This window comes from Xiphophorus maculatus, chromosome 18 (genome assembly GCF_002775205.1).
Source record: "Xiphophorus maculatus strain JP 163 A chromosome 18, X_maculatus-5.0-male, whole genome shotgun sequence".
In the NCBI taxonomy this organism is placed as follows: Eukaryota; Metazoa; Chordata; class Actinopteri; order Cyprinodontiformes; family Poeciliidae; genus Xiphophorus; species Xiphophorus maculatus.
In genome coordinates, this window is record NC_036460.1 from 65,100 (window position 1) to 92,500 (window position 27,401).

General features: G+C 38.2%; 1 protein-coding gene across 3 annotated transcripts in view; it reads left to right on the forward strand.

Moving 5' to 3' along the window:
* fgf12 (fibroblast growth factor 12) overlaps nucleotides 1-20,341 on the forward strand; it is a 35,769-nt gene extending 15,428 nt beyond the window's left edge. For 2 of the 3 annotated variants that reach the window (XM_005808242.2, XM_023350769.1), the window contains exons 2-5: nucleotides 13,834-13,944; nucleotides 14,434-14,537; nucleotides 16,777-16,975; nucleotides 18,491-20,341. In XM_005808242.2, coding sequence (XP_005808299.1) covers nucleotides 13,834-13,944; nucleotides 14,434-14,537; nucleotides 16,777-16,975; nucleotides 18,491-18,642 — 566 coding nt within the window. In that variant the 3' untranslated portion in view covers nucleotides 18,643-20,341. Of the gene's footprint in view, nucleotides 1-8,366; nucleotides 9,069-13,833; nucleotides 13,945-14,433; nucleotides 14,538-16,776; nucleotides 16,976-18,490 lie in introns of those variants that run through there. The other variant, XM_005808241.2, reaches the window with a different exon arrangement.
* Nucleotides 20,342-27,401: the final 7,060 nt, after the last annotated feature.

Consider the following 27,401-nt stretch of genomic DNA (forward strand, 5'->3'; position numbering starts at 1 on the left):
TATTATTATTATTATTATTATTATTATGCCATTTTCCATCAAAAACACAAAATGTTGAAGTAAAAACAAAACTAATACAGAAATAGACAATAAACAATAATAAAAAAAATTTAATAAGCATAAATGCAACAAAAACCAAAAATTTTATTTTAATTTCACTTTTAACATGACAACATATAGGGACATTAGTTGTTGGTGTATTTGTTATTTTCTTCTTAATATTTGTTTCTTGCTAAATTAAAATACTAAAAAAATAATATTTAAAACCTAAATTGTAAAAAAAAACAATTTTATCGTTATTTTGTGTTTTTTATTGTTTTACCCCTTTCTTAAATAATTATGTGTAAAATAAGACAAATAAAAGCAAGAGGGTCATAAGTTTATACTTCTGCCTGTTTCTTTATCACACATATATTTATCTAAATATGTATGTTGGTGTTTCACTGTGAATATGTTTGAAATGAGCTAAACGGAACTAATAATATACATTTTTCTTTTGGTTCCATTTATATTTCCACACTTATCACAGAAACAGATGTTTAGTTTGATATTTTTTAAGGTATTTTTACGTCTGTTTTGCAGAAATATCTGCTTTACGAAGCCTGATCTGGATTCTTTTTATTGTTGAGAACTATTTAGCATTAACAGAAATAGCATTTTTAGGCAAAATGTTTCATAAGAGTGTAAATTTGTCTCCAAAAATGTGCAATGTAGTAGATGCTGTAGTTCAGCAGCTCCTCTTCCTCCTCCTCTTCCTCCTCGCCTCCCGTTGGAGGCTTCTGTATTATAAATATCTGCGTCCGATCTGCTCTCAGGGTCCCACTCCTCTCATGTCACACATATCTCTTTACATATAAACAGACTTCCAGTGAGACTGAGTGGAAACTCGTTACTCAGAAAACTTTCCTGCGTTATTATTAAACTGGAATCGTCGGACTCCAGGTTTCCACTGGAAACTAAAAGCAGAGACGTTAATCTGCAGCCTGTGATTTTCACTTCCAGCTTTAGCTCCTTTACCTCCCCTGATTAATCACGCATCGCTTGCACCACAAATAAACACAGCGGACAATCAAACACACATCATGCAGCTGAACTCTGACCTTTCAAGGTGATCTTTATCAACAAGTCTTCAGGATTTTTCTTCTACTTTTGCTGCTTTTCTCTCAGTTTCAGTCCTTCTATCTCATCGATGTCAGGAATGTTTTTATTTTATTTTAGCCACTTAATTCTACCTAAACAAAAAAACTTTTAACTACAGTGACACCTCAGCAAAAAACCCGTTTTAAATTAGAATCATTAGCTTCTGTTGCTGTTAGCCTGTCACAAAACACAACTAGTTCTGTTTTCTTTATTTTAATTCATGAAAAAGTCGCTGGAATGATTCTAGCTCCAACAAGGTGATTCCCAGATAGCCGTTAGCTACAAAGGGATGAACTAACCTTGAGTTTGATCCATTTTAACTCATGGAGTAAATTCAATCTCGTTTTTTATTTAGTCATTTATTCAAAAGAGAAAATATCTGCTAGATCAAATACTAGTCCTCAGAAAACTATATAAGGTTAGCTTAGTTTATCTCCACTTTGAATTTTGTTAAGTTTGGCTAATCATAATTAGCATTTCATGTTAGCTCATTTTCACTTATCTTAGCTTCTTACCTTACCATAGCTTAAGCAGCCCGCTAAATGTGTTGGACTGTTTCATAAGTTCCTGATTTTAAATTTTTAAAAATGGATTCTGTTAGCTTAGTTTATACCAAATTAACTTTGATTAGCATTGCAAATGTTAACTTACATTACTTTACACTAGCTTACTTTAGCAAAAACAATGCTAAAGACTAAGCTTATGTTTAGCTTTTCTTCTCTTGGTTTATATTAAGTGAGCTAGTTTATCTAACCAGAATTTAGCTTAGCCAGTGGGTAACTGTCTTACTTGATCTTCTTTTTTTATAGCCTAGTTTAATAAAAGTTAATATAACTTAGCTTATTTAATTTTAATTTAAACTGTACTGTCTGACTGTAGTTTAAGTTAGCTTAGCTAACTTAGCTAATCTATTTCCCATTAGCTATATTCATCTCACCGTAGCTTAGCATAAACCTGTCATACTGTGAATGTGTTTGTCTGAAATTCTGATATTTTTTTATCTCTATGCATATTTAGTTCTAACTTTAGAGACATTTTAATGGAGGTTAATTTTGTTTTATTTGCTATGTACGTGATATTTGAATCAGCATTAAAGTTGATTCAAATATCAACTATTTAACTCAGGCATGTTTGCTCATGTCCGTTGGAGATGTTTCTTAGGCCTGGCTCATCTTTTTTAAAGTTTAAAGTTTTAAAACACTTGACCGGAGCGTCTTGGTTGCATTCCCAGCTTTATGTATTCCTGTTAGAGCAGCTGTGCGTTTCATCTGATCTATCAGGATCTCATGTTTCTGCAGCTTAAACCTGGCTTACAGCACGGTTTATATCGGGTAACTTCACCGTGTAGAAGCTCAGAAAACAAGGCTGGCTTCAAACTGAGTCACGTTGCGTTGAAAGACTCTCTGTAACGTCAGGATATGTCAGGTTAAACCAAAGGTAGCGGTTCTGGAAAGCGACCGGGTCGCCAATGGCTTCCTGTGAGTGTGGACGTTCAAAAGCTCTCTGGTTCTCAGGATCATGAATTTTACAGAGACTGAATCTATTGAATTAAAGATTCAGCATCAAACATTCAGCAGCAGCTGTGCAGATGTTCGCTGCACGTTTTCACATGATCGCACTAAATCATTCAGACGCAAACAGAAACACCAGAATCAGCTCTTTGTGGCGCTGCTGGAGGGAAAATCAGCACTGAAAAACATCAAATACTACTAGGTATACTAGTATACTTTATTTCAAATAATAGGTATTTTAAATGAAGCGAAATTACAAGTAGCTTTTAGCAACCCAATGATTCATAAATATTTGTGAAAAATGACTTTTTCTATTTGCAGATTATTTCACTTTTAATGTGAGAAAAATGTCTTACTACAAGTAAAATAATCTGCAAGTGGAACCAGAACCTTTTCATCAATATCAAGGAATTATTTACTTAAAACCAGCTCCTATGTCTTACTTTAAAGTTGGGTTTGTCTTATTTCACATGTACTAAGATATTAAAACTAAAATCTAGAAAAAGATTTTTGGTAAGATATTGTGTTTTTGTATCTTCTTGCATAATTAGCTCAGATTTTTGAAGCTCTGGGCATTATTAATATTATATTCAGCCATATTAAGATACTGACGTCTTTATTGTGTTTTGGGAACAGCTGCAGCTGTGTATGGCAAGCTGTTTTAACATAAAATTGCTTTTGTCTGACTGCCTGTAATTACATTTTAGATACCTAAAACTAAGTTTTAGGTAGACTCAGTTACATTTTGAGTATCCTGAATGATAATTTAATATTATTAAATTATTATGTATAATTTGCCATTGGGCTGTCCATACAGTCACCTGCAGAATTGTAGGTTTCCTGAACAAAATTGTCAGAAAATGCCAGAATGTGGAAAGCGCTCAGCAGGATGGGAAACGAGTACATGAACTTTGTAAAGTTAAACACAGAAATCAGAAATATGCAAAGAATGTGCTGCTGTAACACATAAACAAGCTGAAAATGCAGCATTTTAAAAACATCTTTAATTTTTTTTCATTAAAATTTCATAATGCTACGAACTGCAGGGCTGAGATAAAAACTCACAAACTGATCTGCAGTCTCGGTGAACCACCAGCAGATGGCAGCATGCTTCCAGTTACATGAGGCCGAAGCTTTTCCTCTTCGTTCTTCACTTTTCTGTTATAGTTTTAAATATTTATGTTTACATTCTAATTACTATTAGAAGAACCCAGATCAGAAAAAAACGGCTGCTTCAAAGTTATGAAACAAAACCTTCTCTCTTATATTTCAAAGTAAAAGCCTTCCTAATATGAGTGAATCTGAGAATAAGCGCTGCGCTGCTCAGGCCCAGCCCAACCCAGCTGGGTCAGGTTTTATTCATGCCGCAGCAGAAACTGTGGGAGTTTGATCCAAAAATATATTCCTGTTGTGAAACAAAGAGCGGCGGGACAATAGATGGAGTGGAGCTGCAGCTACTGAGCAGCGAATGTTTGGTTTGGATCATCATGACTCAGAACCAGAACCAGAACCAGAACCAGAGCTTCTCTCTGGCAATCACGGGTTCAGTTTCTCTAAAAATATGTCCAGTTTTTAAACGTTCAAATTGCATTTTTGTTTAGAAATGTAATTGTTTGTTAAAAGTTCTTATTTCTGGGACCAGACTGGAGTTTTAATCAAACAGCAAATTAAGAAAATCTATCTGAACCAGAACCAGATTTGTTGGATCTGGTTAAATAAATCTGTAATTAAACATTTCAGCTGCAGCTGAATGTTTTATCAGAGTTTCTCCAGAGTTCATTTTTGTTCCCCTCCTGGCCTGTGGGGGCGCTGCACCAAGAACCACTGAAGGAAACGACACAAAAACCTCTGAAGACACTGAGAGCAACTTCCTTCTTCACCAGATGGAAACAAGATGGAGGCGTCAGATTTTTCTCTTTAGTCTTTGGCTAAAGACCAGGAGCCATTTCTGCTGCCAGCGCTAGGCTAACACCTTAGCTTTGGTTGTATTTACCCAGAATGCCCTGTGCTGTAGTTCACTTCCTGCTTTTGGAGCGGTCTCCGGTCCGCTTGGCGTTCACGTTCAAGGTTTGGAGGACCAGAGGTCAAAGGTCGATTAGCGTTCACACCTCACCAACTCAACCGGACTTTATAGATAAACGGACTGGAATCAGGTTAAAGCGACTGAACTGGGCTGGCGGGAACGGAGCCTGAGTCTGAATTCGATCCACAATCTAGCTGAAATTCAGTCAAATTAACCCAGAACTCAGCAGAACCGAGATGGAACCCAGACAGGACAGTTGAAGCTCAGACACAAGTGGGATGTGAATTCAACTGAAATCCAGAGAGAATTCAGACCAAGGAAAATCAAAAGTGGCGATCAGAACTCCTTCAGAACCAGAGAGCGCGTGTGTGTGTGTGTGTGTGTGTTGTGTGTGTGTGTGTGTGTGTGTGTGTGTGTGTGTGTGTGTGTGTGTGTGTGTATGTGTGTGTGTGTGTGTTCTGAGTACTGGTACCACTCAGAGTCCGGCGCTCTCCTGGTTCCGTCATCATTCTAGTGTCCTGATGACATTCTGCTGTCCTCTGATGTGGCATTTTGTTTATTGATCCGGAAACATACCTGAAAACAGAACTCACACACACACCCCCACACCCACACACACACACACACACACACACACACACACACACACACACACACACACACACACACACACACACACACACACACACACACACACACACACACACACTGCTGATGCGGCTCCGTTGGATCCTTTGTTCTTCAGTCTCAGATGTTAAATTATCGGAGCGTTAATCAGCAGAACCAGAACCAGTTGCAGACTCCTCCAGTCGTACTACTTTACTGGTTAAACTGGGCAGGTAGCCTGCCTGACCACCACCATCATCATCATCATCATCACCTGCTGCACATCACGGATGATGATGATGATGATGATGGCTCCTCTTCCTCCTCTGGGTCCCTGAGCGCAGGTACCAGGACACAAATACTTGTCAGTAATTAAAGAACCTGACCTGGTTCCGCTCGGCAGGCCTACATTCAGCGTGATGGTGCGTTCACTGACACCTCGCTGTGGCTCAGCAGGTCACATGACCCAGCCAGGGGCTCCCATTGGTCCAGCCTGGATCAGACGTAGAGACTTTAGGAAGTTTGCAGAAGTAAATACGGATCCACTTAGATCATTTCCCCCTCAGTAAAAACATCCACACAGAAAACAGTTTCACACCAGGGTGAAAAAGTTTCTTTCTTTGGCTCCGTTTCTTCTTTGCTCTGAAAATCCAAGATGGATGCTTATCTTAGTTTAGCTATTTTAGCTCTGCTTGGGATTGATTAGCTCATTTTAGCTTACTTTATGCTATTTTTTATTCAAAGCTGAAATTCTCCTAGTTCAGCTTAGCTTAGCTTATTGTGTCTTTGCTTGATTCTCTTTGATTAGCTTGGGCTAAAACAGCTTAGTTTAGCTTGCCTTAGTTTATCTTAGCACAATATAGCTTAACTTAGGTTAGCTTGTCTTTCGCTAGCTAGGCTTATGTTAGCAGAGCTTATTTTAATCTAGATTAGCTTGTTTAATTAGTCTGAGACTAATTAAACTAATTAGCTAAGCTAATTAGTTTAATTTAGCTTAGCTTACCACAACTTAGTTTAATGTAGCTTATTTTAGCTTAGCTTAGTGCAGCTTAGTTTAGTTTATCTTAGTTTAGCATAGCTTAGTTTAGCACATATTAGCACATCTAAATGTAGTTTCTTAGTTTATCCTAACTTGATCTCTTAATTTATATTAATTGAGCTTAATTTAGTTAGCCTGTCCTACTTTTGATTAACTTAAGAATTTTTAGCTTTGTTCATTTAATTTATCTTATTTTATTTGTCTGAGCTGACTTAATGTATCATATTTTATTTTATCTTTGCTAAACATAGTTTGTCTTATCTTAGTGTAACCTTGCTATGTAGCTAAATTAACTTAGCTTTATATTAGCTTAGCTTTTTGAACATAGTTTTCGTAACTCGACCGTGTTCTCGCTAACTTTATTTTTTAAAGCTTTGCTGTCACAGTCAGGAATCTGAGTGAAAATCATCTAAATCCCCAATGAAATCGATTTAGATCTCCAGAAAGCCGGGAGATGAATGTTAAAGGGAATCGCGTTTCCTCTGGACCGCCTGATAAAATCACCTTTTCTTTTCCCTGCTCAGTTTTCGGACCCTGAAACGCTCGCTGGGATCCATGGGCGTATCGGAGACTCATCTGATAATTGGGTTGTGTAATGAGCTCTTCGCTAATAATTGGGGCGTCCACTCATATAGACTCCTCACCTCCTCTTCCTCATCTTCAGCAGCCATCAGGTGGATGGGAGGTTTAGCTCTTACTGGTTAGCGTTAGCCTGATGTAAAGTAGCAGGAACTGATCCCAGGGATTTCTCTGGATTTGGTGGTTGAACCCTGAGCGGCAGATCAGGTTTTACCTGCAGGGTCCCTGTGTTCACGCTGCATTAACTGCTTTCCTCGCTGGTTATCATTAGCGGTTAGCTTACTTAGCTTCCACTAAGTGAATTTATTGGGATAAATTATAAAGCGCTAATTTACTTAGCTGTTTTGTAAACTTTCAGTTGATTAAAGTTCAACATCTGTTTTGAAGTTTTGGTTTAACGACCAATAATAAATCCTGAAGTAGTTAGGAATTTGTATTGATGCTTTTATTTTGAAGTGGGTGAGGACTTCCATTTCCTCTCCTCTCTTTCCCTCTCTTTTTTCTCCAATAACTTTATTTAACACAGGAAACCTACAGGAACAAAATAAATATGGACAGTAGAGAATTAGCTATAAACGTAGATATAATATTTAAAGGGGTTATACAACTTGTAGATTAAAATGTCGTAATTAAATTGGTGCTCTAAAGGGCGTAGTGCGTTAGCATTAGCTTCTGCTAAATATCCTGTTGGTGTACCTTGTAGTGCTTTAGCATTAGCGTAACTAATATTTATGTTTTGTGTTTCAGGGTTAGCGCAGCTAACGTTTTAGCTAGCTGTGCCCAACATTGGCTTCTTATATTTAGCTATAAATAATAAAACAATAATGGATTTTTTTATTATAGATTACTAACACCAGTTTTTATTTTATTTTTGCCATTTTTCTTCACCAGGATGAAAGCTCGCTGCCTTTTCTGCATAATTTTATAGAGCAAAATTCAAACTTAAAATTAGAGGAAAGCTGGTGGCTTTTCTGGTGGATATTTATCAAATATTCAAGTTTTTTCTAAAGTTTTCGTAATATTAGCAGCTTGAAACAAGTTTTCTCATTCAACATCAAATTTTAAAACTTTCTGTTCATCTTCAGTGAAGTGAAACGAAGCTGCTTGTTTCCAAACATCAGAGCTCTTATCTTCTGTCTCCACTTTAATGGCATCAACTTCCTGTCGTTTAAATTATTCCTGCCGTTTGGACGGGATCCGAGCTTTCCCGCTCCGTCTGGATTTTAACGTCAGGTGGGACTGAGGAAGAGGAGCATGAACGCAGCATCAGGATGAAGGTGGAGTGGTCCGATGTGGGAGCAACATGAAACATCAGGCGGAATATTTTTAGGAGCTTCTTCCACACCTCTTCCTCCTCCTCCTCCTCCTCCTCCTCCATCCCTCTATCACTCCGTCTCTCGTCGGCGAGCGCTGACGGCGGCTCGCTGCTTCCTCTCCCTCTCTGCTGCTCTTCACATGCAGCAGAGGAAGAGGAGGCAGGAGGAAGATGCCTCTCTGTTCGCTCTCTCAGCTTCTGGATCAGATTCTCCTGATTCGGGGTTTCAGGATCGGATTCCTCCAGAGAATTTAGGCAAAGTGCTGAAGAGCTGCAGCTGGAGCGACCCGTTCAGGCGGTTCTGGAAATCAAGTGGATTTTTCTCCTGGTTATTTCTGAGTCAATGTTCTGCAGATGTTTCTGTCCTGCTGTGACGGGAGGAAAACCAGCTGGAACTGATCAAACAGCGTTGGCTAAGTGGGTCAGAACCGGACCTGTACCATGTGAAACTGAACTCCTGCAAACTTTGCCGGATCACCCAGAACCCTTCGCGCGGTGAGGACGGGAATGCGGCTGCAGCTGGACCTGAAGGATCATTGTTGGGTCTGATCATGGGTCAACCCCGTCGCCGTTAAACCCGCTTCTCCTGGGGGTCATGAGGTCCGACCCGGACTGAGGACAGATCCAGACCCAGAGGGATCCGGCTCCTCGGGGAGATGGCAGCGGCCATCGCCAGCTCCCTGATCCGACAGAAGCGCCAAGCGCGAGAGTCCAACAACGAGAAGGTCGCCACCAACAAGAAGCGCTCCAGCCCCAGCAAAGACCCGCGCTCTCTCTGCGAGAGACACATCTTCAGCGTCTTCAGCAAGGTCCGATTCTGCAGTGGGAAGAAGCGGCCGGTTCGCCGGAAACCAGGTGGGCGCTCCAGTTCTGACCAGCATTTATGAACGTGCTCTCAAGTTTTTACCGTCTGTAGATGTCTGAGGAATCTGGGATGAACTAGTCTGACGTTTGGTGGCCTGTTGGTGTTTTCTTGGCATTTTTGTCTTTTACCTTTCGGGTTTCTTGGGTTAGGGTTAGGGTTCATCGACTCCTTGGCAACGGCTCATCAGACGATGGCTGGAGGATTCATACGTTGGTAGGAAAATAAGTGAAGATAAGTGAAAGGCTGGTCGTTCAGGTGTTTACTGTTCTAGATGCGTTAAATTAAAATGGTTTGGATTATTTCTCATCTTGTGTTCCTGATGAAGCAGAGTGCTAAAAGTCAGACCACTATCCCGTTTGAGCTAGCACCCAGAACAAAGATGGAAGCTAAACTGGTCCAAATACTCAGATTACTCTCCTTCAACCACCTTCAGGAGTTTTAACCAGAAAACATGATGTTCTCATCCATGAGTCTAATCTCAACTCTTCTGGCCTGAAACTCCGATCCATCTGCTCTGACCCACCAGAACTCATTTGCTTACAGGGTTGGTTCAAGCTGAAGAGCTAAAGACGCTAACGGATCCCTGACTAGACCTTCAGATCCTGTAAAACCAGAAAGAGGATCCATCCTGCTGCAGAAAACAGCTCAGATTTATTTCCAGACTTGAGGAACGACTGGACAATCCTTAACCCTGATGGGCCTCATCACCAAAAACACTAAATCACTCAACAACTTGAAGGTTTCCGCCTTGTTCCTCCATAACTCCTGGAACTAAAGAATCATGGATTCCCTGTTCCTCTTGTGTCCTCAGATTTACTGGATTTACTTCAACTAACCAGCTAGCTGTTCTAACCCTAAAGCATTAATCATTAGTTCTGTTAACGCAAAAGCACAATAACGAAATGGTAGTTAGCAGAAACTAATGCTAAATGCTATATCAACACCTTATTTAGCAGACGCTAATGCTAAAGCACTATATGAACAAGATATTTTAATGGAAGCAAATTTGCAAAAATGTATAAAGGAAGCTAAGTGCAGTAAACATTTTGAAAGTTAGTTAAACCACTAAATGATAAATTAGCTCTGTTATTAGCACTTTAGCGGGAATGTTCCCTCCTCTGCTTTCACCCATCATGCAGTTCTGGTAACCGTCCGTCTAAAGATGAACGCTACGACCCAACCCAGAAGGAAAATGTTTGTTTTATCTCCTCTGAAGGGAAAACTACTGATGTTGGTGTATTAAATAAATAAAGCTGCTGGCAGGCGGATCGTCAGAACGTAAGCAGCTTTCATGAGTGCAGCAAAAACTTAAAAACAGCCACTAGTATTGCATAACTTTCTTCTTCTGTGGTAAATATTTGATGAGGCTGATTCCAGCTTCAGTTTCCCACTGGAGGTTCAGAAAATCCTTTTAGCATGATTAGCGTTCTGTTCTGAAGGAGGCTGCGTTCTGCTGCAGAACCCGGTTCTGTTCGGTCTTTGTGGTTCCAGAGCTGGTTCTGAGCGGTTTACTGTGATTCCACATCTGAGCGACGGCGCCGCTTTCTGCTGACCGGGTCTCTGCAGATCTCTCTCCGACCCGGCGTCCCTGCAGTCGGACTTCTGTAAAAACCTTAGAGCCAAACGGCTTAGCGAGGCTTTCTGACTGCATGAGGAGAGGTGAACAAAAAACGTTTGGATTAAAATGAACTGAAATACTTTTCAGAGCCTGATAATAACTAATTGTTCATTTGTACAAACGGCTGGTATCAGCATTTCCATTCAATCACTTGATTATAAATTAGCAACAATATTATTTTATTGTCTTAAGTCTTCAAACACGTTCAGTTAATCAACTGCTGTAAACAGGTTTCTGGATTAGAAGAGGATTCGTCAAACTCCCTGGTCTCTGCTGAGTCATGCTTTTAAAAGTTCGCACTGAGCATGTGCGAACCGAGCCAGCGGGTGGCTTTTAAACTCGATGGGAAAGTTGGTTCCGCTTTCTGTGAAAAGACAGCGTTCACAGAGCGATCACATCAAGACCGAATCAAACTGATGCTAAAGATCACCAACCAGATCTTCAACTTTGAGTGAAAGGTGGCTAACGGTGCGCTAGCTCGGCTAATGGACAGCGAGATTAGCAATCGCACTATAAACCCAACCAGCCGCCATTTTCTTTTTGATGGTCAGAATCACCAAGCTGTGATTTACGAATGGATGAACAGTTGGATGCATTTGGGTTAATAACAGTTTTCTCTGAGTTTGCTGCAGCATCTAGTCGTTGTACGTCTAGGGAAAACCTCTCCTCCAGTAAAGCGTGCTCTGATTGGTCGGACAGCAGCGCGTCGGGAGGTTCTGGTCCGGTTCTGAGCGTCGCCCTCAGTCAGCTCCATGTCGCCTCGCCTTGTGATAAGGCATTTCTTCTTCTTCTCTCTGCAGCTGCTGAAGTCAGGAAGTGTGAAATTCGTCTAAATTTAGCGGCGCAGGGAGAAAACGCCTCTGGATGAGCTGATGCTAATCAGTGTGAGCAGCTAGCAGATGATTCATGTCAGGAAACAGAAACATGATCTGCTAACATCAGGGCAGATCTGCCAACACCACAAACAAGCTGCAGAGGAACACATGAAAAGGTCAAAGGTCATTTAGCCCTGAACTCATCCTGCAGTCCAACATTTTCAGAGGAACATTTTCTTCCTGTTTTCATCCTCAAATCAAACATGAGATGGAGTCAAACAAAGTTTCTGTTTCACTCTTCTCTCTCCAGATGAAAGACAAAAGCTGCTCTGACTTCCTCAGGTAGTTTTCAGGCTTCTGGTGTTTCATGGAGAGGCTAAGGAAGCAGCTAAGGAAGCAGCTAAGGAAGCAGCTAAGGAAGCAGCCTTGTCTGGAGGTTAGCGGCTGCTCCACATTCAGCTCTGTGTCTCCTGCTCTATTTGAGGCCTCCTGGCCCACATTGTCTCCTCCTCCTCAGACGGTCCAGCTGGACCATCAGGTGAGCCTCGGTCGGCTCACAGATCAGAGATGGAGACGCTGAGACGGAGCAGCATAAGCAGGCTGGGACCTGCTAACACTGGTTGAGGTTTTACTGGGAGGATTTTTTTTTTTTTCATTTTCACTAATTAGCAATTTTGCTAACTTTGAAAAAAGTTTAGCTCACATATCTTCCACTAAATTAATCTTTCCAGATAAATTATAAAGGTGAAATGCACGTTGAGGTGAATGAAGTTCGACATCTGTGCTGAAGTTTTGGTTATTGACTCTGAAGAATTCTTCAAGTAGTTAGACGTTTATATTCATGCTCTTATTTTGAAGTTTGTTTATGCAGCAATTTTGTTTCCACTCCTCTTTTTTTCAAGAGACTCTGTTAATCTGGCAGAAGTTATACAACAAACAATGAAAAATACAGAAGAATACAACACTAACATGAACAAACAACCAGGGATGTCAAATAAACAAATATGGAAAAATTCACATTTATGAATCGATGTGAGAGCGTAATCATGTTCTCACATCAACATGATGTGTTTAGCGTTAGCTTCCACTAAATACCATGATGATACAACGTGTTAGCGGAACTAATGTTTATGATTAGTGGTTTAAGGTTAGCACAGCTAGCTTTTAGCTAGTGGTGCCAACCACTGTGTTTTTTCTATTCATCTTAGAAACAAACCTTTAACTGAAGCGTGTCGTTAAGCTGCTGTTAAAATGCCGTCCCCACAGTGACACACGGTGGGGGAAGCGTCATGCTGTGGGACAGGGAAGCTGTCTCATCTGTTCTCAGATTCCCAGAAACATTAAATTGTTTTAACCCCTCATACTTCATTTTCTTTGATCAATCAAGAAGTTGTGGGGTAGAAACGTCGCTGCAGATTCCTGCAACGCTCTGCTGACGCATTTGGAGCCATTTTACCTCCTTGCTAATGCTAGCTTTAGCTAAAGGACCTCAGAGTTTTAGTTCAGGCTCACGATGACTGATGTCAGCTATGAACTCCAAAAGACTCAGTTTGTTTTTTCGCTGAATTGTGCCGCATGTTCTCTACACACCAAAGGATCTCAGAGTTTGAATCCAAAGAAAAACACTAGAGAGGCAGCGCATGTAAAATCATCATGTTATATTTATTACTCCTTCATCAAAAACAAACCTGGAGTGCTGCTTTGATTCTTTCAAGTTTGAGAAATCCTTATATCTCCATGGCAACCATTCAGCTGCAAAACACCTGGGTGGACACACACATACCCCCCCCCCCCCCACACACACACACACACACATCCATATATATATATATATATATATATATATATATATATATATATATATATATATATATATATATATATATATATATATATAAAATTACAGGAAATGAAGGTAACATTTCATTTGATCTGATTGTACTACAGAATGGCGCTATGTGCCTGAAAAACACATAAAGAGCTTCAGGTGTGGATTAAGACTTTAGGAAATCACAGGAAAGTCTGGCTGCTTGATGTTGGATCAGAAGATCAGATGGTAGGAAGGAAAGGAAAGCTGCAATAAGATCTCCAGAATTTAAATGTGTAGCAGACTAGGAGAGGAAGCAGGTGAGGAAGCAGGTGAGGAAGCAGGAGAGGAAGCAGGAGAGGAAGTAGGTGAGGAAGTAGGAGAGGAAGCAGGTGAGGAAGCAGGAGAGGAAGCAGGAGAGGAAGCAGGTGAGGAAATAGGAGAGGAAGCAGGAGAGGAAGCAGGAGAGGAAGCAGGCGCGGGTCTGACCTGGTGTTTGTGTGTTTGTGTTGCAGAGCCGCAGCTGAAAGGCATCGTGACACGTCTCCACAGCGAGCAGGGCTTCTTCCTGCAGATGCTGCCCGATGGGACCATCAGCGGCTGCAAAGACGAGAACAGCGACTACAGTAAGCTTCAGGCTGCGACCTGCTGATCTGAAACACCGAGCCGCCCCGTTGGCTCGGAGCTGCAGATCACAGGAAGCTGATCTCCGGAATGTTTCCAGCCGCGTTCCTGCTGCAGATCAGAGCTGCTGCTGAAAACCAGATGAAAAGGAGGACATGGAGACGAAGAGGAGGAGGAGATGTTTTGGTTTTCTCTCAGATCATCTGAGTTAAATAAAGGAGGATTAGCAGCAGCATTGCCACAGGCCTCTTCCTCCTCATCCTCCTCCTCATCCTCCTCACCCACACGCCAGCTCTCAGTCTCCCAGGATTAAATCACCTCCCATCACTCGGTCCCTCGCTCTTTTCTTCTGTTTCTCTGCATTTTTCAGCTGCAGGCGAGCGGCAGAAGCAGAGGCAGCGCATGTCTTATTTAACTCAACTACAGGATGGATGCATTCCTGTCTCTGAACGTGTTTCTGTCTCTGAGCGTGTTTTTGTCTCGTCCTGCAGCTCTGTTCAACCTGATCCCGGTGGGGCTGAGGGTGGTGGCCATCCAGGGCGTGAAGGCCGCCCTCTATGTGGGCATGAACGCTGAGGGCTTCCTCTACACATCTGTAAGACTCTTCAACACTTTACATGTTTTCATTATGCTGGAAAAAATCAAACTAGGTAAAGTTTGATTTTACCTAGTTTGCAACATAATTGTTACATTTCTAAATTACACAGTCAAAAATTAACAATTTGAGTTATTTAGCCTAAAGTAAGAGGGGAAAATTGCTAATTTTTCAAAGGCATTCATTCATATTCATTCATTCATAATTGTTACAGTTTGAAAGTAAATACTTATGAAGCTAAATATTTTGTTAGCCAACTTGCTAAATATTTAACATCTTATATAAATATTTTTGCTAAACATTGAGTTAGTTGAGATTAATATAGAGCCTGAAATTGAATTTTTAGCTAGCTAGATAAATATTTAGATTCAAATTAAGTATTAAATTATTTAGCAAAATTTTAAGCTAAATATTCAGATGTCTAACTAAAGACTTACACTGCATCTAAATCTTTAGCTAAACATTTAACATCTAATTATATATATATATATATATATATATATATATATATATATATATATATATATATATATATATATATATATATATATATAAATATTCAGGTAGATATATATGCAACTAATTAATTAGCTAGCTAGCTAGCACACTACTTTGTGTTGGTCTGTCACATAAAGTCCTAATAAAATACATGGAATGAGACAAAATGTGGAAGGGAAGTGTTCTGCTCTGATTGGCTCAACTGCTCACCACCTGTTATATCCTGAGGCCTCACACACACACACAGAAATTTGTGTTTCTACCCATATTTATACTTTGTATTAATTTCCAATCATTTTAATAACTGCATTTATGCCAATCCCAAACAATTAACCTAATCCTGTAAATCAGTCTGTATTTCGATTTGGTCCTTTTAAGACCCAGTGACCTTCATGGCGACATAAACAAGTACACACACACACACACACCTGTTCTATGTGTGGAGGTTAAACTTGCTCAGCAGACTCACGTTTGGCTTCAGGTCACCATCAGATATTTGCAGAATGAGGTCAGCATTGCTGCCCTGCCCACTCCATGGGAGACAGACACAGATAAACTCTGCGCTAGACAAACAAATATTTAAAGTTAAGGTTTTACTTCAGGTACTAATCGTAGCATTTTAAAATAGTCTGTGTTTGTGGTTGCAGTTCAGCTTTAGAGGTATGTTGATCAAACTCTGACATACCGAGTACTACAGTACCGGAACGTGACACCAGGACTCATGTTAACCAGTAACTCTGTTACTAAAAATCCTCAAAACAAATTATCTGCTTCAAGGCTTTGTTAAATTCACGGTAAGAAATGCTGTTAAACTATTCAGTGCACTGTAATGAATAGGTATTTGTCTTGCACCACAACAATGCTCTTGCTAACATTTCTGCTATTGATGCATTCAAGCTACTTGCTATTGTTAGCTATGAAGGGAAACAGAGGGTTAGTGTGGAGTACCAACTCTACAGCACCCAGAAAATAACAGAATCAGTCAAAAGTGTGAAAACGTTTGTGTTAATCTGTTATGTTACAGAGGTTTATTTTGGCTAATGTCTGATCACAGTAGCTAGCAGTGTTAGCTAACAGTGGAAGTTGTGTCAAATAAAGAAAAAATAACTATTATCATATATTATATTTGAATCTGATCATTTGTAAACTTAAAGAACAAACATTTGAAACTGAAAAACAATTTTGAAACAAAAAATTCCAAACTACTTTTGAAATTCGCTGGGTATTTTTCTTTTCAGATTATGTTTTTCAGTTTCAAAATTCTGGCCCTGTTTGGCTTGGCTGTAGAATCATAACTTACAGTATTGAGCCAAATTGGGACCATAAAGTTAGTTCAAAAGTTTGTTTTCTAAACTAAAAAAAATTAAAGAAACTTTTGAAACTGATCTGAAATTGAAAGGAACAATCTTTAATCTGAAAAATAAATTTGAACTTTCAGTTTCAAACATTATTTATGGGAAGAAAAAAAACTTTCTGGATCCTATTTAGTTCAATGTACTGAGCATGAATATTTTAAGTTTATAATAATTAGTTGGATTTTGTATAATTTAACCACTTTGTTACACATGAGAGTTAAAACTGAAATGGAGGTTTGACTTGCTAATTAAATTAATAATTTACATAAATGTTCTTTTTTGTATCTTAATATATTTGTATTTGTCAGACCCAAAACCAGCAATGTTTGGATGACTTTTTGTTTAGTAGTTAAAATAAAAACAATTTTTTTGTGTGTCTCTGTCAGGATATTTTCACACCAGAGTGTAAATTTAAGGAGTCTGTGTTTGAGAACTACTACGTCATCTACTCGTCCACCATGTACCGGCAGCACGAGTCGGGCCGGGCCTGGTTCCTGGGTCTGAACAAGGACGGCATCATTATGAAGGGGAACCGAGTGAAGAAGACTAAACCCTGCTCACATTTCGTTCCCAGACCCATTGAAGGTGAGCAGACGTTTTCCTTTCTGAAGAAGTTTAGTCACCTTCCTTTCAGTCTCCTAGGATTCCCAGGTTACCGGTAAGCTTTAGCAACAGCTTCATTTGGTGTTAAGTTTAGTCCTGTCAGAGCCAGATTAGACGTTTTTAAATTCCAGCAAAGTGGGCGGAGCCAAGATATACTGATGAGCACCGATCAGTGTCCAGATCAGCGCAGAGGGGGTGTGGTCAGGACAAGGGAAGCACTGCTGCCAACCTGACGACTTTGTTGCTATATTAAGCAACTTTTCAAACCCATCTAGTAACTTTTTCATCAAAAAAGTGACAAGCGACAAATTTAGCAACTTTTTGATAAACACTCACCACCAGGGGGCGCTTGTCTGGGTGAGATGATTTCACACCTGAATGCAGCACTGTGTGATGTAAAAGCTGTACTGGTTAACCAGTACACAAATTCAACTGCAGTAGCCACTGTTCAACCCAAAGAGGGCAGCACTAAGGTTATTATTGGCAAAATAATGCAGCAGTAGACAAATTTATATGAAATGTCAAAACAGAAACAAAGATAGAACCTCAAATAGAACCTATTTAAACAGATTAACAGCAAAAAACTAACAAAAAAATTGGGGTTAAGTGAAACCCTTCACTCACACATTTATTGGATAGTATCTGTTTTCTAAGTAGGAGAAAATCAATTTTCAGTTTAAAATTCAGATTTCTTCATTTTTAGAAGGTGGAGACATTAACCTTTCCTATAAAGACACTGAAGAAGAATATCAACATACCTTCATCATTACTGTGAGCAAATCCTATTTGAGAATGTGTTTTATGAAGCCTTTCAGTCTTTATTTCCTGTTTTGAGTCTGGTTCTGTGTGAAAGCTGCTAAAGTTCAGATTGAGCTCAGGGTTTAGTCAGATGAGCTACAGGAGCTTCTTTGAGGTCAAGGTGAATCTCTAATGACGCAGCTGGAGCTTCAATAGGAAACATGAGGCTCCGTCTCTGCTTTCAGCTGTTCGTTGCTATCACCTTCTTCATCCCTGTCCTCACCCTGCAGCTCTGCTGCATCACTGTTTCCCTCACCTGCAACCTCAGTTCAGGCTGAAGAACCTTCTGCTAGTGGTTTTATTGTTTTCCTTCAGATTAAGCAGCTCTATCTCATTCCAGCAGGTCATAAGCAACTGGACTGAGTTCTGGGATTTAACTGGATCAGCATCAGGAACAGTTGGTTCCACACTGGTCCGATCATTTTATTGGCTGGTTTCTGCACCTGATAAAAGTTTGGTTTTCGTAGCTTTTTGACCAATTTACTTTTCAGATGGGAAAGATACAATCCCTGTATAAAGTCTGAAGGAATGTTAATTTTACAATTTTCCCAAGCTCATTGATATGAAAAAAGAAAACTTGTTTTCAGACATTATTTATACAATATAGTTCAATTCAGTTTATTTGTGCAGCGCAAATTCACAACAGATATCAAGGCACACTGCTGGGGTTGACATGTTGTTTTCTTGTCTCCTCTGCAGTTTGCATGTACAAGGAGCCGTCTCTGCATGAGCTGGAGGAGAAGCTGCTGAAGTCATCGCGGAGCCCGACACTGAACAGCGGCCGCGCCAGGAGCCTGGACCGACCACAGCGGCGGTCCGCCAACTCCTCCACAGAGCGGGAGGCGTCATAGCCTGCAGCGCCCCCACAGGAGGAGGAGGAAGAGGATGAGAACTCCCATTTTAACAATCCCTGTGTTCAGCAACTACAACCACACCGACCAACCGCCAAGACAACGATGACGAAGAAAACAATGTAAAAAGAAGATTTTAAAAATCCGGGAAAATTCTTCTTGCTTGTGATGAAATATTTTAACGAGCAAGGGCATGGGGGAGGGGCTTGCTTGGAAATGAAAAAAAAAATCAGGACGTTGATTGAGATTTACATTTTATGCAAAAAGTCCTGCTGAAATAGTGCCAGGAGGCTAGCACACTTACTCCTCATCAACACATTGTAATCATCATCATTTCTGTCACAATGATGACGAAATATCTGTGGAGTCGGGCAAGCGCTCCGAACTCTAAAGCTTTAAGTCATGTAGAAACTTCACTTCTCTTTGTTTTCTAATGAATGCTAAAACCTTCGCACTTCCCACACGCTGTGCTTCTTCTTCTTCTTCTTCTTCTTCTTCTTCTTCTTCTTCTTCTTCTCCGTGTTTTCTGTCGAATCAGACGGAGGAGGTTCTGTTTCAGGTGCCACAATTTGTTTAGTTTCTTTGTTTGAAAGGTCAGGGACTTGTTCTGGGTTTAGTCACAGACTGCCGATTCAAAGGTCTGGTGAGGTAATGGTACACAGGAACTTCTTGGGTTGTCTGGACTGGACAATTTTTTCTAAACAGAGTCAGGAGAGGGCCATATTTTGCTGTCAAGATCTTCATATTTGTTCACTACAAACTACACAAAGTCCACTTTTCTGCATGTTTCAGATTGTTCAGCACTGTTAGTGATTTTTCTGCTCCCACCCTGTACCGCTTAGTCTCTTTCTAGGAAAACCATCTTCAAACACTTCAGAGTGTGGAGCTTTAACCTTTGAAACAACAACTTTAGTTTGCTTCTCGAAAGCGAAAAAGAAAGACAACAAAGCCAGGTGCTCTTGATGAAATTCATTTGAAGAAAAAAAAACATGCTAACAGATGTTAGTATGAACCAAAATTAACAACTTTCCCCTATTTTACCTTGTCTTGATAAATAATGTGGTTAAATATTCTGTCAAACATTACTAAAATCACCATACAAGAAAACAGGTAAAACCATTTGTTAACATTTCTGTGTTTAAGTTTTTACCTGAGTGGAAATGCATTTTGTTGGTAGGGGGCACTTTCTGCATGTCAGTTGAAGTTAAAGGCAAAAAACTTAGTATGGAAACAAAGTTTTACCACAAACCTGAACCCTGAATTTGATGTCCAACTCACTGGGAAGAAGGTTTGGTTTGTGAGGACATCAGGTCCTGATAAAGCTGGTGACCAGACTGGGTCCTCATGGGGACATAAAAACAAGAACACACACAACCAAACCTTTAGCTTTTCTGTCATCCTTATTACATGAAATTAATTTCCAGCTAAATGTTTGTCTAAATATAACCCAAAAACTTGGACTTTAATACCACTGAGGTTATTGAGAATGTTGATGTTTAAGCCAGAAAAGCTCCCAATGAGGCAACAAAAATGAGTACACACACAGGTCTCTCTACAAACTACATGAAGTAATGCAAAAATAACTCTATGTACAAGACAATTTTTTTCATTTCTCTGTCTGTGGAGAAGTAATTACATTTTTCAAAATAAAAGAAGTGTATGTAAAGCTAGCTAAGGTCAATAAATGAAATACATTTTATTGAGCTTTGTTTAGATTACTTTAAGAATACCAGTCGACTATTTGCTACTTCTTTGGCCAGAAAGCGAACACTTCCCAAAATCAGAAATAAAATGCAAACATTTTGGCATGCTTTGAAATGATGGTTTTCATAGGAATTATGCTTTGTGGAGAAAGTGCTGATGCTGGGAGTGACAGGTCAGGAGTGGGAGGAGTCTAAGTGTTCACACACATGTCCGAAGTACTGACACATTGTAGGAAGAGATTATTGCATGATGTATTTCCTAAGAGCACAGCGGCGCCCCCGCAGCCGGGAGAATTTAAATGATTTATTAACTCACTAACAGCAGAGTTGTGTAACGGAAAACAGGCTCCACCCACCTTGTGACCTCAAATATATGAAATACAATCAGAGTGCTATAACACGCTGAGCTCTTATTGGTCTGATTTTAAAGTAAAATATAATCCATAGGGTAAGGAAGGAAATTATTGACCAATTACATCTGTAAAGGAGGGAAGAGGGCAGTATTTTCTGATCCAACCAAAGGCAACCAGGTGATTTCAGGTTAAGCTGATAATCCATAACTCCTGGTGGAATGTGTCATTTTTTGTTGTTTTAATTTAAATTTAAAAAAGATGAGAAATATCCAATATTGAAAGCTGGCAAAAAAGAAATTTTGTTTTATTAATTGATATCATTTTATTCAAAACATTTTGTAAGGATTAAATCTCTCTATTTTATTTTAATGTTAATATTTTCATTTTATATTGTTATACCAGTTTAGCCTAATATATTTCAAATTAAAATTTATTAATTTTTATTTTTCTCAAATATTAATTGTTTTTAAGTTTCATAGGATCTTAGCAATCTGTTTTTGACTCAGCAAAAAGTCATTTTTAATTTAATGTCTTTAGATGAAAACCAGAAGCATCTTAATGCTGTGTTGGTTTTTCTTGTTGCTTTCACAGCAGCAGATGGTCGAGTGTTTCTAACAAACTGTTAATGTTATGGTGTGTTAAAGAAACCTGGGATTTCTAAGCATCAGTCTGTTAGGTTAATTAGTTTCTCTAAATTGCTCTTAAGTATGCGTGTGTATGGCAGGCAGTTTTAGCATAAAATTTGTTTTGTCTAAATAACCTTACTTTCATGACTAAAAATGTGTTTTAATTTGAAATAATACATTTTGACTATACTGACTGATAATTTAAGATTTATGCATTTACATTCTGACTAGTAAGAGCATGAACCTTTTGAAATCTACAAGGAATTTCCTATTATTCTCTGCCAAACAATGCACTTAAAAATGGCTTTAAAGAGTAAAAGTACTGCTGTAACCCATTCTCAAGGTGAAAATGGAGTATTTTCAAAAAATATTTCATAGCTTTTTTCTTTGAAATTTTAAAATTCTATGTAGATCTGGGACATTTTGACTAGACAGAATAATTATTCAGGATATAGTCAGAAGGTTAATTCAAGATATATGAAATAGAAAAGTAATCTAGATTTAAAATGTGCCAGATATTTCAAATTTATTTGGAAAAGTATTAAGTATTAAATTACAGTTCTAGTTATCGCTAAGTAAGTTTTGCCGAGTTATTATTGCTTTCAAGATATCTGCAATGTAATATATTTCAAATTAAAATGTATTCATTAGTAGAAGATTATATGTCACCTATCCAAAAATACTTTTAAGATAACTTTATTTAGAATTATAGCCAGAACAAAAGGTGAAATTTTTCAAATTTGTGATTAGTTATTTAATATGTCTGTCAGTAATCAACCTTGAATTGAAGCATCCAGTCAACTTTATGCTAAATCTGATGTCATTTAGTCATAATACAATTAGAGAGATCTTAATTTACTAATATGTGAATAATCTATATAAATAAACCAATTTCAGACATCTAGAATAAGTGTGGTGAAGCTGATTTTATGTTAAAACGGCCTGCCGTAGTTGTGTTCATGGTTGACCTGTGTGTCCCTGCGGTGTAAATAGGTTCAGAAAATGGATGAATGCATTTATAGATGTTTTTATATGACTCAGTTTTTTTGGAGAGATTTATTAATGTAGTTTAACTATAAAATGTATTGAAAAAAACCTAAAAGTTGTTTTTTCCCGGGTTTCTTTCCCCACCGTGCTGTGTTCAGGCGTCGTCCGGGCGTCGGCTGATGGGAGGCGGTGGCAGCAGATTCAACACTGCCTTTCTTCTGCGAACAGCACTGCCCTGAAACTGAAGCTACTTTACTGCAACGCCATCTGAATTTCATAAATCTGAATCAGGAAAATCGCTGACAGATCGGAGAAACGTTTACATTTTAACATCCAATAACCTCCATATTTGTTTAACTGTTGTGATGTTCAAGCAGCACTGCCCCCTGCTGTTGTTTTCTCCCTTTAACTCCTGACACCAACCAGGTTTCCTGAAAACAGGTCCAGATAGAAAAGCAGACATAGATAGAAAAAAACTGGGAGTAATCTTTTAATTTTCCGAGTTTTTTTCCTGTTTACGTCTTTACGATCTGCTGACCTGCAGCCAGAAACCTGACAAACTTCAGATGTTTGGTTTTTCAGCATTTTTAGGAAGCTTGCTTCCTCCCATCAGCCGAATCCGGGACAATAAATCTGTTTGCTGTTTGGATGTTCTGTTTGACCCCTGACCCTTATGATCACAGTTTGCGGGGTCAAGAATCCTCTGTCTGATTGGCTTCCTGAATCAAATTAAAAACAGACGAACTGATGGAGGGAAATGAATGAACCAATCACAACCCACCATTCTGCCTCTGAGAAAGTCTTCCACTTTGGGATTTTAATTGGACCGTGAGGATTGTAGAGACTGCTGACTTTTCCCAGAGCGCCGGGGAAATTTTAGCGTCTTTTTCTGCCACATCAGCTGCTTCAGACCAAACAGAAACGTGTCTTAAGTTGCTTTCTGCTCTGAAGCATCCGTGCCTTCAGGTGACTTCAAAACATCACGGCTCAGACTTTAATGTATGAAAGGCCAACAAGACATTATTATGGATGAACAATTTTTTTAAATTTTTATTAATTTGTTGTTCTGAGCTCATGTGTATAAGCTGGGGAAAAAATCAGAAAGAAAAATTGTGCTTCAGTTTTATTTCTTAAAATCAATTGTAAAAAAATCTAATTAATTACATTCATGAAAGTATAAATCTTTGTCATATGTTTAGTTTTTTACATTTATGATTAACTTTTCATCTAGATTTCTAATTTTATTAATTTCTTCTTCCAGGTTCATAAATCCAAAAAAGAAAATCAGAAAGGAAAATTATTTTTCCCTTAACAATAATTGTAAATAATCAAATTAATAACATACATAAGAACATACATCTCTGTTATACATGTTTTGCTTTTCTTATTAATGATTAACTTTTCTTTTAAGTGTAAAAACTTTTGCATGTTTTTTTTTTTTTGTTTAATCCCGCTGGTATTTTTTATTTTTAATTTTAGTCATTATTATAACATTTTACATTAATTTGTTGTATTGTCAGAAAACACAAATCACCTCAAAGTAAATGCTTATTATTCCAATGGTTATCCTGTCACCTGAAGGCATCCCCCCGGCAGAGCAGAGACTCAGAGCAGTGAAAGTCTGTAATCCCCTAAGCTGTTCGGTTCTGAAACTGTAGGGGGCGCTGGAATCAGCGCCAGGAATCAGTGATGAAATGTGGGAATCCGTTTGAGAACGTTTTTTTGTGTTTGCTGATGTTTGCACCATCATATAAACGCATCATGTATTAGAAAAACTCATCGCAATTACGCAGCAGGATGAAAATTAAAAATGACAATAAATGAAAAATAAAAAAGGAACGACAGAAGAATTTCAGTGTCTGTGTTGTTTTTGTTTTTTTATTTACAGCCCAGTGGGTTGAAACGTTGATCCTGTCTGCAGCTGGTTATTGTCGCCTCCAGGTGGCAGAAACATGGAACTTTAATTTGAACAAAAACGTTTTTAGGTATGAAAGTGCTTTGAAGTAACATTTTAAATATAAAAAGTGTATTTAAAATTATTTTTAAAATATGTTAAACAAACACAAAGTTAATACACAGGGTGCATTAACATTTTTACATTATTTTAGTTTAAAACACAATTACTCTGATTCATAATCCTGATGTTATCACTTTGCATTCATTTTTAAATTTATTAATTTCTAGTAATAGTAATAACTAATAATAAAAATAATCAATAATGGTAACTGATTTAAATAACTGCTGCTGACGATGTTCTAATGTGTTAAACACAGCAGTGGTGAATGGAAGCAGTTAAAAGTCTCACTTTACTTGTGAAGGTTTAATTTAGCCGTCAAAATGTTATTTTAAAGACACATCTGTCATCTTGCCCAGAGGAACGTAAAAGTGTTCACTGCGCCGCTTATGTGATGTTTTACATTTTTCACAATGATTCTTTCAGAAAAGAAAATCATGTTTTGTTGATTAAATGAGTCAGTTTCTTTAATTTCCCTTCCATTCACAACAAATAATCAAGTGTGCAAAGAGGACCATCAGATCTAACCTTCCCTCCAACCAGGTCAAGGGTCAGGAAAAAGGCAGCTAACATCTCTGCAGATCACACACATGCTGGACATTAAGTGATTAGACAGAGACCCAGGCTGTTTCTTTGACACAGTGAACATACAGTAGTCAGTTACTCTGCTGTGAAACAAAATTAGCATTTGCAACATTACAAGGTTTATATCCTTTATTTTAAAATAAACATTCTGTTCCTCTTATGTTTTACTTTATTTCTTCTGTTGTGAGCGTGTTAAAACAAGATTAACACATAAACACAAAGCTGTTCTTTCTTTCAACAAAATGAACAAATGTATTTTTACTTTTTGGATATAATTAAACTGGAAAAGTTTTTTTTTTATCATTGTTTGTCTTTTCTTTTTTGTTGTTGCTTTTATGTTTGACGGTTTGAGTTGTGAGTTAAAAGCTCGTCGAGTTTCGGCTGGAAAAGCACTCAGCCAGTTTCCACTTCGCAGAACGCTTTGTTAAGTGTTCCGGTGTCCTAAAGGCCGAGCGGCTTCATCCATGTTTGATGAAGAAAGACAGAAAAACACGAGTCTGCTGCAGCTGAACGAGTCTGAAGGCTTCAGACTCGTAACAGTAATTTGTCCTGAGGTTCCTAAACGTTTCCAGGCCATGGCCTCCTGTAGACTGAGCTACAAAATATGTAAAAATTTTATTTTATTTTATTTTATTTTATTTCATGAATTTGACCAGCAGTCAATCAGAAAATGAGCACCAGGAAAAAAGTTTTAAATCATTTATTTTATTTTAGATTCTATATTTTAAAAATTATTGAATAACAGAAAACAAAAATTGTGATGAAAATGTTATTATTAAACAGTTTGTGGGATTTCATTTTTTTATTTTTGCCTTTTTTCTAATTTTTTCTCCAGCTTCCTGATTCCCCCACAGCGCCTCCTGGCGGCACCACAGCGGGCCGCGACCCCCACTTTGGAAAACCCTGATTTTGCCTGTCATTGGAGAAAAAAAAATGGGTTTAATTTTTCAAAGTCATATTTTCTCCATGTTCATTCATTCATTCATAAATATCACAGTTTCAAACTAAATGCTTAGTTTGTTGAATGGGATCAACTCACTCTGGGTTTGAGTGATTAAAAATTATAAAACTGAAATTGACCATAAAACTAAAGCTGTTTATTTCTGACATTTTCCTGATTGTTTATGATTTTTCTCAAACCAGAAAACCTTCAAAGTGTTTGTTGATTCAATAGAAACCAAAAAGAACAAATGACAGAACAAAATCTGCGGGTTTTACTCCTGTCCTCATTTTATACTTTAATCCAGCAGAGAAAGTATTTATGGCCTCCTGTCGTTACACAGTAGGAACAGCAGGGGGCGACATCCAACCAGGAGTGAGAGCAGAAAGCTGCGATCAGCTACAGCTTCCCTGATTTTAATCAATAATCTGTTAAACTTTCCAGTTCCAGCTCAGCAGCTGAAACTGGAAAGATTAATGCATCTGAATGAAAACATGCTAATTTACCTGAAAGTTAGTCGGAAGGAAAACAGGAGATGTCAGATTCTTCCTGCTTTTCCTTTTAATTAACTTCATAGGTTTATTTTTACTTCACAGTTAAGTGTGAAACCAAGGATGAGTGATTTTAGTGTCATTAAAAACACGACAAGACAAAATGTTTCCGGTTTTACCTGCAGACTTCCGCCGTCAGGCTCACCTGAGAATCTGTTCAGGTCTAGAGAATAAAAGGCCAGAGAGTCCGCACTAAAAAAACACAAGATCCTACCTAATATTTTAGATCAGTTTCTAGTGCCAACATCTTAGTACCGTGTTTCCCAAAGTGGGGGCCGCAGCGGGCCGCTGTGGTGCCGCCAGGTGGCGCTGTAGGGGCCTCAGAAAGTTGGACGGAAGATGAAGGAGAACTAAACTAAACTAAAAAAACAGGAACCCTTTTGTAATCTGAAAATTTTCATCATAATTTTCTGTTAAATCTTTTTCTTCGTTCTTCTTTTAAAAAAATCTAAGTTAAAAATAAAAACAGGAAATGAAAAAGTTTCTGACAAGAAACAGATCAAATGGGCCATAAAAACCTTAAGAACTGTGGACATAAAATAAAATCTCATGTGAAAAATATGAAATATGACATATTTCCTTGTAATAAAAAGGGGTATTGTGATTAAAAACAGCATTATCTGGAAATAAGGTCATAATATTTTATCTTATTATAAAACTTTCCACCACATAACTAATAGTTATCTAAAATCAAACGTAGAGGTTAGCATTTATGCTAAATTAATGTAATAATCATTGAATAGTGAATAAAAAATATTCTAAAAGTTGATTGTTTACATATTTTGCAGCATTGAAAAAGTTTGGGAACTTCTGTCTTAGTTCACTAAAAATAAAACTAAACTAAAATACAAGTAACTTTTCATCAAGGCAGTTTGTTTTGATTTAATTATTCATTATTGTTAATGCAGAGATTCTAGTTTCAAAGCAAATTAAAGACATTTTTCTGTCTTATAATTTAAATAATCTGTCAGTGGATCTAAAGCGTTTCTAAATTAATAAT